General features: G+C 35.2%; 1 protein-coding gene across 2 annotated transcripts in view; it reads left to right on the top strand.

Annotated features, from left to right (window-relative positions):
• The window catches only part of WASL (WASP like actin nucleation promoting factor), an 88,781-nt gene that overhangs the window by 26,474 nt on the left and 49,040 nt on the right, over positions 1-13,267 (top strand). Inside the window, exons 1-2 of one of the 2 annotated variants that reach the window (XM_046669357.1) lie at positions 9,690-9,908; positions 11,549-11,683. In XM_046669357.1, the coding sequence (XP_046525313.1) occupies positions 11,552-11,683 (132 nt within the window). In that variant the 5' untranslated portion in view covers positions 9,690-9,908; positions 11,549-11,551. Of the gene's footprint in view, positions 1-9,689; positions 9,909-11,548; positions 11,684-13,267 lie in introns of those variants that run through there. The other variant, XM_046669356.1, reaches the window with a different exon arrangement.

Here is a 13,267-nt window from a genome sequence, read left to right as displayed (position 1 = left end):
ACATAGCTAATAAGTGGTGGAATCTATCCCAGAGTCTGTGCTTTCAATCTTCACTGTATTCTTTCCTGAGACATCCCTGATTTTCTGCCCTCCCCAGTCAGAATTCAAGGCTTCCTTCTCAGCCTTCCCAGAGCACTTTGTGCTTTCATTTCGGTACTTGTAGCATATTTTGTTGTGGTTATTTTTTTAAGCATCTCTCTCTTAGTAGGTTACTAACTCCTTGAAGACAGGGACCGTCCCTTAATTATTTTTCTGTTTTTAGCACATCATAAATATTTGTTAAATTGAATTTAATACCCAACCTTAGTCTCTTCAGTTAGCCATTTTCTGAATAAATATGATTTTGTTAATCCTTTTTATTACAAATATTCCTTTGTCTGATGATCCTGATTCTGTCCTGTCCTTGACCTTATGTATTCCACATCTTGTTCTAAGAAAGTACTTTTATAAAATCTGTTTCCTGGGACTTTCCAGAGTGGCACTGTCCAATAGAACTTTTTGATAATGGACATATTCTGCAGCTGTGCTGTCTAATATAGTAGTCACCTGTGGCTATTGAGCATTTGAAATGTTGCTAGTATGACCGAGGAACTGAATTTTCAGCTTTAGATTTAAATAGCTCTGTATGGCTAGTGACTACTATTAGACAGTGTGGCTCCAGAGGGCAGAAGGAAGAGTAGTCCAGGATCTTAACAGCACCCTCCCACCTGCACTCTAGCCACCCAGATCTGGGGCTTACCTGTACAGGACAGTAATGTTGTAAAAGGTCTGTTTGACTCAAAGTGAATTAGTTCTCAAATAATTTACATTCACGTTATTAAATATATACACAGGATGTAAGAGTCACCTTTCTATTTAAAGAGAAAATCATTAGCTTGTTGTTTTTGCCTTTACAACACATAATGTAATTTTATAAAGTAGTTATTATATTATATAAAATCCTCACATTTCTCCCACATCACCAAGTTCTTGATTTATTGATGGTAAAGACCTTTTAAAAGAAAAAATATCATGATCTACCTTTTATTTTAATACAGTCAGCTTCCTATTCCTTCTTGGGAGTTGCAAACATCTAGTTATGTATGTTCATTCAATTTCAGTAATAACCAGACTTAGAAATATTGGTTCATGCATTTTGAATAAATACTGCTTTTTGAAACCAGTAACATTGAGCTTTCTGAGGAACTATATAAAGCCTAGTTTATTGAATAAATAATATATTTTTCAAATTATTGACTAGATCATTATTAATGTTTTAACACTACAATTTTAAGTCTTTGAAATTGTGAATAAAGTGCCAATCTTAAAAACAACTTCAGAAAGGTTCTTACCCTTTTTTTTGCCTATCCAGTCCTTATGCATAATGTATGGGAGAGTCTTAAATGTTGTTCTTAAAGTCCTTAGTTAGATTGTACATTGAATTTAAGTTATTATTTACTCTCAGATTAGCTTTCTCTTTGCATGTGCTTCCCCCACCTTGACTGTACATATGAAAGTCAAGCAAATTAAATGTGCTATATATATAATATGTACACACATCCCTGTGACTGTCTTTAAAAGTGTGGATAATTATGAGTTGCTGCACATAAAATAACAAATGTGGAAGACAAAGCCAATTGAATTTAAAACTTGCTTATCTCGATTAATCATGTTTAAGAGTTCAAAAGACTCAAAGGGAAAGTTTGTGAAAGAAGTCATAGACTTTGACCCGCGTTACAGACATAGATTATAGAAGCCAAAGTTTGCTTTTTTATCACTTTGTGCCTTTAAACACTGTAGTATGCTATTTTCAGCAATGTTCGCTCTTAATTGTTAAGGGAAAGGCTTTTAAAAGCTACTAGAAATTCTTCTTGGGTTACAGTTTCTAGATGAGGAAGATGATTCCCGCTCCCCCCCATACTTGTACCATAATGTGACCTGAATAGGTCTTTTTCTTTCTTTCGTGTGTGTATTTTTCAAATGAGTATTTAATTTTTTGAAAAGCTGAAATATTCACATGGTTTAAAATAAGAAAGTAGGAAAAGAAAGTGAAGAGTTTCTCTTCCATCCTGTCCTATGTTCACCCAGCCCTTCCTTCCCGGACGAAACACATGCACACACATAAACCCCTAACAGCTAGCTATGTTACTAGTCTTCTGCGTCCTTTCCAGACAGTTTGATGCATACTTAGGCAAATGCAGATTATTTATTCTTGCTTCTGCTGTTGTGCACGAATGGTAGCATATTATTCCCTTCATTTTACACCTTCCTTTTTTCTCACATCACAATGTGTCTTGATGATCTTTCTTTATCATTACTTAAAGAGCCTCTTTATTCTTTTATTTCCCCAGCAGCTGTATAGTATCCTATTGTATAGCTGAACTGTGGTTTATTTAAGGAGTTAAGTGGATATTTTCCTGATGATCTAGAAAATTCCAGTTGCCTGAGTAATTTTAAGGTTCTGAAGATTTGAGTTAGTAAATGTAAAATTCTGAAATATTTTAGTGGTTTTGATGGAAGTCTTTCTAAAATGTGTTTCCCCTTTACCGTGGTTTAGTTAAATAGATCAAACACATTACTGAACTTAGTTTAACTCTTATATGATAAACGAGGTCATCTGTGTGAACATTTTGGGTAGCATATATTTTAATGTGCTCTATTTCCTTGCTCCAAATTCCATTGTTACTGTAGGATACAAATTGTCTTAGCATACCGCATCTTACAAATTTATTCATTTTGACCATGATGAGACTTAATTTTTAGGGCAATTACTAGCCAGTTATAACGCTTTCACTTTGTATGTTATGTTACCTTTGATTATGTAATATTTCTTATTCCTGCTAGTTATCAGAAACTTACGTCTTAGTGTTTTGTAGATTTGTTACTATTCTACGTAAGCAGGATTGTTTGAGAAGTGTTTGCCTGTATTTTCAGAGTACTTGGGCTAGACTGCATAGGATTGCAGCTCTGCTGTCTATTGAGGAAGCACTCACTTGGGCTTCCTTCCAAGAGAGTTGTTCTTAGTATCTGTGAGTCCTAATGGGAACACCCCTGTACTAGCTATATCAGAGATCATCATTTTTCCTGTTCCAAGCTTTTTGTTTTTTCCAAATGAATTTTAAATTTCTCAGCATGTTTGATTCTTGTCCACTTTTTGATTCTGTTTCATCTAATTCTTTAGCATTTCCTGTCCACTAAAAGATGTTTATTTAACCCAACCATTTGTGTAGTTTGAGAGGACCTAATTACCTAACCAGGCCACTGACTTTTTTGAAGAGAATCTTCTTGGTAAGGCTCAGTGAAAAAAGGAACCACTTTCTTCTTCTAATTGTTGATGACTGAAGCTGACCAAAGTGTCTTGTTAGGCAGGCTTCATGTTGCTTATCCTCATAAATAGTAGGATATAACAATAAGTTGTGTTATCACTCTTTTGGGGTGTCAGAGAAGGGATCCCATAGGTGACATCTGAACTGAGGTTTGAAAGGTGAGCAGAGTTAGCTGGGTAAAAGGAGGGTGAGAGAGGGTATGTTACCTTTGGGAGCATGGAATTGAAATGGAAGGTCAGGATAGGAGAGAGGATAGTGAATTAGAGAAAGATAGTCCCATGTGGCGTCAGCATAGAATATGGTAGAACGAGGCTGCACGTGCATTTCTTTTTGTGATAGGGAACAAATCATTTCCCTCATCGTTTTGTTACTATTCCGCACTAATATTTGCTAATAATCTAATATTACAGACCACACGTAAATTATCTACTTTATCTTACCAAAGGCAACCAAATGGATAAAGAATCATAAATCAGGTCAGTTGAGGAATGGTCAAAATTAAATTTTAGCTGAAAAAAAGATGACCTGAGAAGTATGGAAGTGAAAATGTTATTGCTACTACACAGAAATAAGTATGCTGTAATTAGTTGGGCCAGTATACCTTTCTAGTTTTGCATCGTTGTAGCTATCGTGCGTAACACTTGTGCCTATCACACAGCAAATGCTCAACAGGCATTTAAATGAATGAATAAAGAATAAAATACCTATGGGTGTGAATTGCCAGGAAAACAGATTTAGGTTCAGTACTAAGAGTTTTCTGAGCTGCTCAACAGTAAGTTTTTTCCCCTCAAGTTGAGAGATCCCCATTACAGCAGATATTTAAGCAAATGCTATATAACTATCTATTTAAAATGTTATATGAAGAATTCTAACATTGGATATAATATTGACTATAAAAGAATCCCTTCCCCCCCAACACAAATATCTGTTTGCCTATTGAGAGAGTTTATCCTTGATGGAAGTACCAGGATCACCTTGAGGGATGGCTAGAGAGGAACTCCTAGGCATGAGGCTGGAGTTGCTGCTACCTCCATATATTCCCCCAAAGGAGAAGAGCCGAGCCTTGTAAGGGGCTCTTCCAAATAAAAGACCCTGAAACTTAATTGACTTAGGTAAATCTACCTGTGTCCCCAGGACATGTAACTTACATCTGCTTGAAATTTTTCTTTTCACATAGATCCTTTTTCCTCATTCACTAGCAATCCTGTTTTTCCACCACCACCCCACCACTGCCAATCTCCCCCTTAACCTCCACCAAAATAAAGAAAGAAACTTAGCCAAATGGGGTCAGTAGAGGAATAAAGTTATATTAAGTATATATTGTTCTTGGAGAATCATTTAAATGGAATGGAGCAAAAATATGACAAATTAGGAACTCAGAGTAGTGTGTGGTGAATAAAAAATGAGCAGCTAATTGGGAAATTCATCCAGAATTGACTGGTATATGACCTTTGGCAAATAAATAAACCTCTTCTGTAAAATGAGGGGATTGGATTGTATGCTTGATAAATCTATGGTGAGATGGTATCAGATGGTATTTGGCTCTAGGATTCAGGAATACCCCGATCCTGTCAGTGACCAAAGTACCTGCCTTTCCACCTTTTCATCCCAAACTGTTATTTGCGCAGGGTAGTGGCAGCAGAATTATATATGTATACCTTGTTATCAGGGCCTGGATCTCAGCTGGTAATGTTAAACTTTGGTAAGCTGAGGTAAGAATCCTAGGGGACCTCCTTTCCACCTTCATGCCCTGAAAACCCAAACTCAAACTTTAGGTTTTACCATAATCCAACTGACCTTGCAAGAGAGATGCAGACAGAAGGAAGAGGAGATAGAAGACGAAAGAAGAGAAAAATTCCTTTTAAGTAGGTCCACTTAGTCTATAGAAAAGGAGAGGCAGAAGAGAGTAAGCCATACCTGTGCTGCCGTTTTAACTTGGTGTCCTCACCTGTTTGCAAACATGACCCAGTCTGTGATGAGATGTCTCCCTCTCACCTTTATCTGTATATGATTATCCTTCAAGTAGAAAATTAAGAATGCAGTAAGCCTTGCCATTTGTAGTTTTAGCATCTATAATTTTGATTGTTTGCAGGTAGGGTCTGTGCCATATAATTTATAATTTTCTAGAGGTATGAATTTAAATCACAAGCACCACGTGAGGTTGATGTGTGGCTGTAAGTGGTTTAGTGAGTGAGCCTAGTCTGGTGCCCAGCACGTGCCTTTTAGTAAGCCTTTTGGATATAGAGTGATTTTTAAAAAGCTTCCAAAAGAGAAAATGTGCTGGTAATGAGAGTGAGCTCTAAAACTTTTATGATTTGTAGTTAAAAAATTTTGATAACTTTACTGGTAATTTTAAACATATGTCTAGTATAAATGGAATGGAAGAAGGAACTAGAACCATCTATTGGAGGTCATTATGTTTTTTAGTATACTAAAACAATCCCCTACATCTGTTATCTATTGCTGCAAACAAACCATCTCAAAACTTTGTAACTTAAAGCAGTATCAGTTTATTTCTCACCATTCTGTAGATTGGCTGGGTGGTTAGTCTGCTTCTGTCACCTAGGCTCACTCATGCATTGGCATTCAGCTGGTAGTTCTAATGGGAACTGGGCTCAGCAAGGACAGGTAACATGACTGGGGCCTTGCTCTACATGTGATCTTGCACCCCAGGTTTTAGGACAGCGATTCCAAGAAGGCAAGCCACAATGTGCAAGTACTTTTCAAGCCTCTACTTAGATTTGCTAAAGTCCTGTTGGTCAAAACAAGTCATATGGACAAACCCAGGGTCAGTGAGGGAGGAGAGTATACCTGACTGGGGAAACTGAGAGGCATCAAGGCTGTTACAGAAATGATATACCACTGTACCACGTCTCCAGACAAGGTCTCCAAACTGTATGTGGCTGTTTATCTCTCTAAACTACAGACTTAAGCTGTGTTTGATGCTGCTTTAATATTAAGTCTGTACCTTCCTTCCATGCCACTCTTTTCTTTCTTATCCTCCACCACACATAGTTCCCTGAACTCATGTAGCACTTTCCCATTGTAGAGTCTTTGTTGATGTGTCTACCTAGAATGCTGTTTCCTCTCCACTTCCCCCTACTCCTTTGCTTACCTGACTCATTCCTCTTCATCCTTCAGGTACAGTATCACTTTAGGGAAGCCTTCCCATGCTAGGTAGGTTTTACATTTTCCTTGCATACTGGGTTTTCCCTTTTTAGCATTTGTAATAATTATTAATGTTTGCCCGTTAGAGCACGTTTCACGAGGACTACGTCTGTTTAATTCATTTTTGAGTTCAACACCACTTGTGTTGCCACCCCACTCCCATTTATCACAGTGCTGTGTACATATTAGGTACGATGTACCAACTGAATATACCTGGCACAGTAGTTTTCTTAAACAGCTACTAAGGCCTGAAAAACATTTTGTGCTTCTTTCCTAAAACAGCAGCTGTTTTTATCCGGCTCCGTTTTGCTTCACTGTTAGGATTCTGTTTGCTACTACTGCTTTTGTCCTCCTCGTCTTCCAGTCCTCTAGCTTTGATTTTTAAAAGATTACTAGTATTTCTTGTGGAGTCTTCTGTACTTGATGTATTCTTTAAGAAAGATCTTTGTCTTTTTCTGTTGTTTTTTTCTTTCTTTTTCTGGTTATTTCCCACTGTGGAAACTACCTGTTGATAAAATCCCTCCTTTCCAGAGTGAATTATTTGTCGTTTCTTTTCCTGGATAATTTTTATTGGTTCTCATCACTCAGGAGTCTTGTTTCTATTTTTTGAATTGCTGGTTTCTGTATTGAGTATTTTAGGTAGCCATGTAACTGAGATGTTGTTATACTTTAATTATTTAGAAAGTTGCTCCTTGAGATCACTGCGTAATTCAGTCATTATAAGAATTCGACCAAATACTTTATCTTTCTTTATATTTGTAATTCCTATTATAATGTTTCGTATTAAAATTTCATAGTCAGGACAATAATGGGACATTTCACGTGAATACTTCATCAGAGCGTCTAGGAACATATTTAAAGCTTAGCTTTTATAAAATGAGAAAACTTAGGATGAATTTTTCTGAATTAGATTTTAGAAATGGGACACACACACACATGAAAACTGGAGTGCTTTGACTATTAATCTAGGCCATTGTAATCATAGAAAAGACTTTATTTTACTCAGTCATTTGATTTCTTTTTCCGCACTCAGTTTATTTTGGATATTTGTTGAAAATAGATCTTTAAAAATTATTTCCTTTAACAGCATTGTATATTTATTCGATTATTAAAATAATAATCATTGTAGACACTTATTCAGTGTTAGGTCATATTAGTCTTGTTGTAGGCAGTTGGTTGTCAAGCAAGGATCTACAAGTCCTGGTATTTTCCAGTCTTTCCCCTGTAATTAGCCAATTCTGTAATAAAAGAAGCATCTCAGTTTCCTGATCTAAAATTCTTATTCTGACCTGTTATATAACATGGTTATTCTGAAAATGTGAAAGAAATTTAAACTATAAAATAGTGAATGTTTATGATTTAAGTCTTCTTCAAGATGACTCCTTTGAACAGAGTTGGTGTAAGTATAGAGAAAAATGGGGAAAGTGGTAGTTTTCTTAGTTTTGGGTCAGTGTGGCAGTGGCTAACATATGTGGAGGTACCAGTGGCTCTGAGAATAGAGCCACCTTCCCAATCCTGTCATGGCTGTGGAAGAGGACTAAAGTCTTACATTTTTATGAATAATTTGTACTGTAAAAAATTTTTATTTCAAAATAAACTCATACTTATAGAAAAGTTGCAAGTAACAGTACAAAGAATTCCTATATATCCTTCATCCAAGTTTGTCAGACGTTTATAACATTTTATATACATTTATATATATGGTTCCCTCTCTGTATATATATGCATGCTATTATTTTTTTCTGAGTCATTGAGAGTAAGTTGTCCATGTGATGCCTCTTTATAATACTTGAGGGTTTGTATCCTAAAATCAAGGGCCATTCTCTTATTCATTATCATAGTATCATTATCAAAATCAGAATATGCAACTTTTAATTTAACAAATGTTTGCTTACCTGGGGCAAAGTGTAGGTGAAATGAAAGTATAGGCTTGCAGAACTATTTTAGGTGCTTAAGGGAATCATAGTGTATTTAATGGGTAATAAGTCAATACAGAAAATTATTCTGTTTTAGAATAAGATCTGTGATGTAACAAGATTTACACAAGATACACAAAAGGTACTTTAGAAACACAAGGAAAAAGCATACAGTCATTTCAGCCTGGGGTATCAGGGAAGAAGTTCTTGACCGGTGCAAGGTCAACTCTGGAGAGGTAAGTGTGCCCTGCTGAAGGACGGTGGGAAGGAGTCCCATCCCGGAATTCCTACTTCATCTTATTTCTGCCCTTGAGAGTGAAAGTGCTGAAGAGGAATGTGTTATTGAGATCTGTCAGTACTGAAATATTAGGATGCATACGATAGATTCTGTTTCTACAGAAGTTCTAAAGAAGTTCTACCTTTTTTCCTTTTAATTAATAAATTTTAACCCTAACCTTATTGGGCTAATAAGAAATAAATTTCCTTTCCTAAGCACTTGTCCTTGGGTTGTTTTTCAGTAATACCTTCTTGATTATGAAAGACAAAAAGTAATGGAGTTGATTAGCTGTAATTACTTTAAAGGAATGGAAGGAATGTTTTTAAAAACTTAATTAAGCCACTGTCAATCTAGAATTTAAAGGATAGTCACTGTTTTTCTAGTTTTAGCCTTTATATATTGAATGTTATATGTGTAACCTATTTTGAATTCACTATAATTATTCTGAATTAATCAGAAAAGGCTTTACAAGGTGCTATGGTATATAATTTTAAGACTTTGATAATTTAAGATAAGAAGGAGTGAAAGAGACACACTTAGACTGACAATACGACTGTAGCAAAATTTTGAAAATCCAGTTACTGAAAATTGCTTAATGATTAGTTGGGTTCTTTAGAATTAAAATTTTATAAATTGTAGAATAAGGTTTATAATGCCGGCCATGTTTGTATGGAAAATTATCAAACTGTTTAACGGGTCTCTATTTCTTAAGCAGATGTTTTAAGAATTTGTTTTAAATGTATATAAGTGTTTAAATATGGATTTTTAGTTTTTTGTTGTTAAGTTCACGTATATATCCAGACAATGTTTTACAATATTAATATTTGGTCCTTTGGCAAGGGGATTTCCATAATGGGATTTCAGACTCTATTTAATAGCACATTTTTTCTTTTGCAAGCTGTTAGTTCTTGTTTTCTGGTTAAAAAGTAAAGTAAGAGGATTTTTAGATCTTTTTCTTGCTATCTAGTTTCCTAATTGCTTTTCTTTTTTAGAAATGAATGCATTTTGACAGCACCATACTAAAAGGGCTTCAATTTATATGAATTTTCCTTAGAAAACAAATTTTCTCATCTAATTTTTGAATTCTTCAGCCTGATCTTTAATACCTTTGGATAGTATATGCCAAATCCACTTTTCTGAAGTTTTCCGTGCTAGAGGTTCGGGGTCAGGGAGTCTCTGGAGCTATCATGCTGAGATTCTGTACTTGCGGAAGAACACAGCTATGTTTTCAGCAGGCCAAAGGTGTACCCACACTCTTCAATCTCCTTTTGTAAACTCAATGTCTTAGTTTCTAAGCTATCTTCAGAATTTTTTTAATGACTGTTGTGGAACTTTTCCACATGCTTTGTGTCCTGTTCATGACTGACTGTGAAATTCAAAGATGAGTTTTGATCTGCAGAAGTTAAAAACATAACATGGAGCACAGTTATCTGGGAAAGTCTTTTGGAATTTTGATCCCCAACAGTACACTCTTCTTACATTTCTGAGTTTGTTATTATTATAAAAGACTTGTATATATAATAGTTCTTTGGAATCCCCTTATCCAAGGAGTACATTCCCCAGACATAGTTAAGTAACCCAAAACAACACTATCTCCAAATCTTAATGTAGTCTATTTTCTGTTACAATGCCCAGTGTTCATTGAACTGATTTACTGTAATTACTAAATCATCTCCCATTTCTAGTTAAATTCCTTTTATTTAAAAAATCATGATTAATGTATATATTCATATGAATATTTTGGTTTTTATGTTTATATTAAAAATACAATTTTTTTTTATATTTTAACTTAATTTCTAGTTTAGGAGTGAGATTACTGGATCAGAAAACATGATTATTGTTTACAGAGGATCTGTAAGTGCTGTACTAGAGTGTATGTGTATATCACTCTTACAGAAACTAAGTGTGAATAGTTACATTCTAGATTATAATATAAACAAAACGTAGAATTAGTTGAAAATTTCCATTGTTTCATGATACAGTCATGAGGGAGGTGACAACATGATGTGCTGGAAAACCTTAATGCTCAAAGGTGTCCATTGCACATAATGAATTAGCTTCTCTCCTGTGCATCTAAAAGGATACCAGTTGGTATATCCTTGGGAAAATTGGGACAGTAGTCATTCAAATCATTTTTCATATCTTCAGTATAGTTTCAAGCTGTGTGACTATGTGCAAGCCAGTTAAAATCTTCTTTCCCTCAGTTTTACCATCTTTAAAAAAGGAGATAGTAGAATCTTTCTTCCAGGATGATAATATGTTTAAAGTGTCCAGCACTGTAGTTGGTAACCACAAATCTTGCTTTCAAATTTGACTTACTACCTATACTAAAGTGGTTAACTGCCTCTATACAAGTCAGCATTTATTAATACTACTACTTCATTGCTTACAAGTTCACTTTATTGGAAAACAGTATATAACAGAGCTTAAGAATACAGGATCTGAAGTCACAAATTGCCTGGATTGGAATTTTCAGCTCTGCCACTTAGCTGTGTGATATTGAGCACGTTATCCTCTTTAACCTTGGGTTCTCAAGCATAAGATGAGGTTATAATAGAAATAAAAATCAAATGGGGTTATATTTAAAAGTGCCTTGCACATTTCCTGACACATTTTAAGCATCAATAAATGTTAGCTTTCAATAATTAGTATAGTTATTGTATTAGTTATTTATTACTGCATAAGAAATTACTTCAAAAAGTAGTGGCTTAAAATAAATGTTCATTATTTCCTTGTTTCTGTGGGTCAGGAATTCAGGAGCAACTTAGCTGGGTGGTTCTGATTCGATGTCTCCCATGAGGTTGCAGCCAAGATGTCAGCAGGGACTGTGGTCATCTGAATGTTATTTTAAACCTAATGGCTATAAATTTTCTATTTTGCAGACTATGTCGTCAGCAGTGGTACAGTTATATGCAGCCGATCGGAACTGTATGTGGTCAAAGAAGTGCAGTGGTGTTGCTTGTCTTGTTAAGGACAATCCACAGAGATCTTATTTTTTAAGAATATTTGATATCAAGGTGCGTTTTCTTTTGCTTCAGCTTAAACTGTAGATGATGAGGTTTTCTACCTCAATTATAATTTAGTATAGATTTGCTTATCCTGTATGTAATTTTAAAGTTATACTTAAATTAATATTAGAAGAGTGAAGCTTGGTTTCAGATATTGAAGCATGAGCCTTGTGACCAAATAGGAGCCGGAACATGAATAGCTTCCTATTTTTATCTTCCCACTGCCACCATACATTAAAGGTATTCGTTTTTAATGCCTTTGGATCTTGGGCTTTCCCAGTCTCTTCTTTTCTAATGATATTCTTTTATTCCATCCTATTCATTACAGACTAGCAAACATAGTCCTTTCAGGGAGCTAGAAAAGTCTATTTTAGCTTGGTATGTGCTGTTTACTTCAGCCTAGGTTTAAAGCGTTATGCAGTATCTATAATAATGCATTTGCTACCCAATTTTCCTTATGTTGTTTCTCAGTACATTCAGATTTTCACAGCTTTGTATTCCTCACTCTCAAGCATAAATCCACATTGTCCTAGATTGGAGAGGTATTCCTTTGTCAGGTATACATCTCTTATAGTTATGTAAAAGTAATTCTTTTTGCTGAGATTGTCTGCATTTATCTTTTAAGACTTTTCCTGTAGGTAAGCCTCCTTGCTTAGTATTTATATGTGGGAGTAAGTATAATGGGATTATAATTGCAAAAAACTAAAACTGACTTTGGACTCCTGGACGATACTTATGGTCAGATAGATTGTAGTCAAACTGTTTTACTTCTCTAGGCCTAGACTTATTGATTTGTAAAATAGAATAACCATCTGGGTCTGTTGCAAAGTATTTCCTTGAGATTAAATGAGATTTAAATTACTGCATTTTGTAAATTAATTTCTTCTTAGTATCTACTTCCCGTATCCTGAGACAGCTGAGAGATATGGCTTGCTCCTTTTACTAACAGTGGCTTACTATGACAGTGATTCTAGGGGATGGGGAACACATGCATAGTTTGAGAGAAACTCCTAAGTCCTTTCACCTATTTCTTACCACCAAGGACAAGCACTGTTTAGAAATGGAATACACATATAACTCCACTGAGAAGAAAGGAATTCCATTATAGTGGTTATCATGTGTATACAATGTATTTTAAATATTTTAAAATGTTGGGGTCTAGGTAGGACCTTGCATTTCACAATAGGGCAGTCATTATAATTTTCTGATCGCTTATTCCCAGTTGTAGATAACCATTACTGAATACTTGTAATTAGCCACCTTTGGTATTATGGTTAATTATATTTCTTATACTATGGCCATAGACTGACAATCATCCATGACTCTCTTAACCATAGTTTAACCCTGGTGCACTTTAATCGTCAGTCTCTTTCTGCATGTGATTGAAACTACTTATACCAATGTTTAATTAGGGGGTCCCATCACACTGCAAAAGTTAGGAATTCAAAGATTGTTAATAAGCAGTACAGAGAAGGTATATTTAACCCTCCCAGCATCTATGGAATTGAGGAAAACAGCATGAAGTATTCCTGTAATATTTGATAGCACACAGTCTAAATATGGCTGATGGAACTGTGTATTGATAATTAGCGC

Source organism: Equus quagga, chromosome 8 (genome assembly GCF_021613505.1).
Source record: "Equus quagga isolate Etosha38 chromosome 8, UCLA_HA_Equagga_1.0, whole genome shotgun sequence".
NCBI lineage: Eukaryota > Metazoa > Chordata > Mammalia > Perissodactyla > Equidae > Equus > Equus quagga.
The sequence above is the reverse complement of the archived record's forward strand: the minus strand, read 5'-3'. Positions and strand labels throughout refer to the sequence as shown.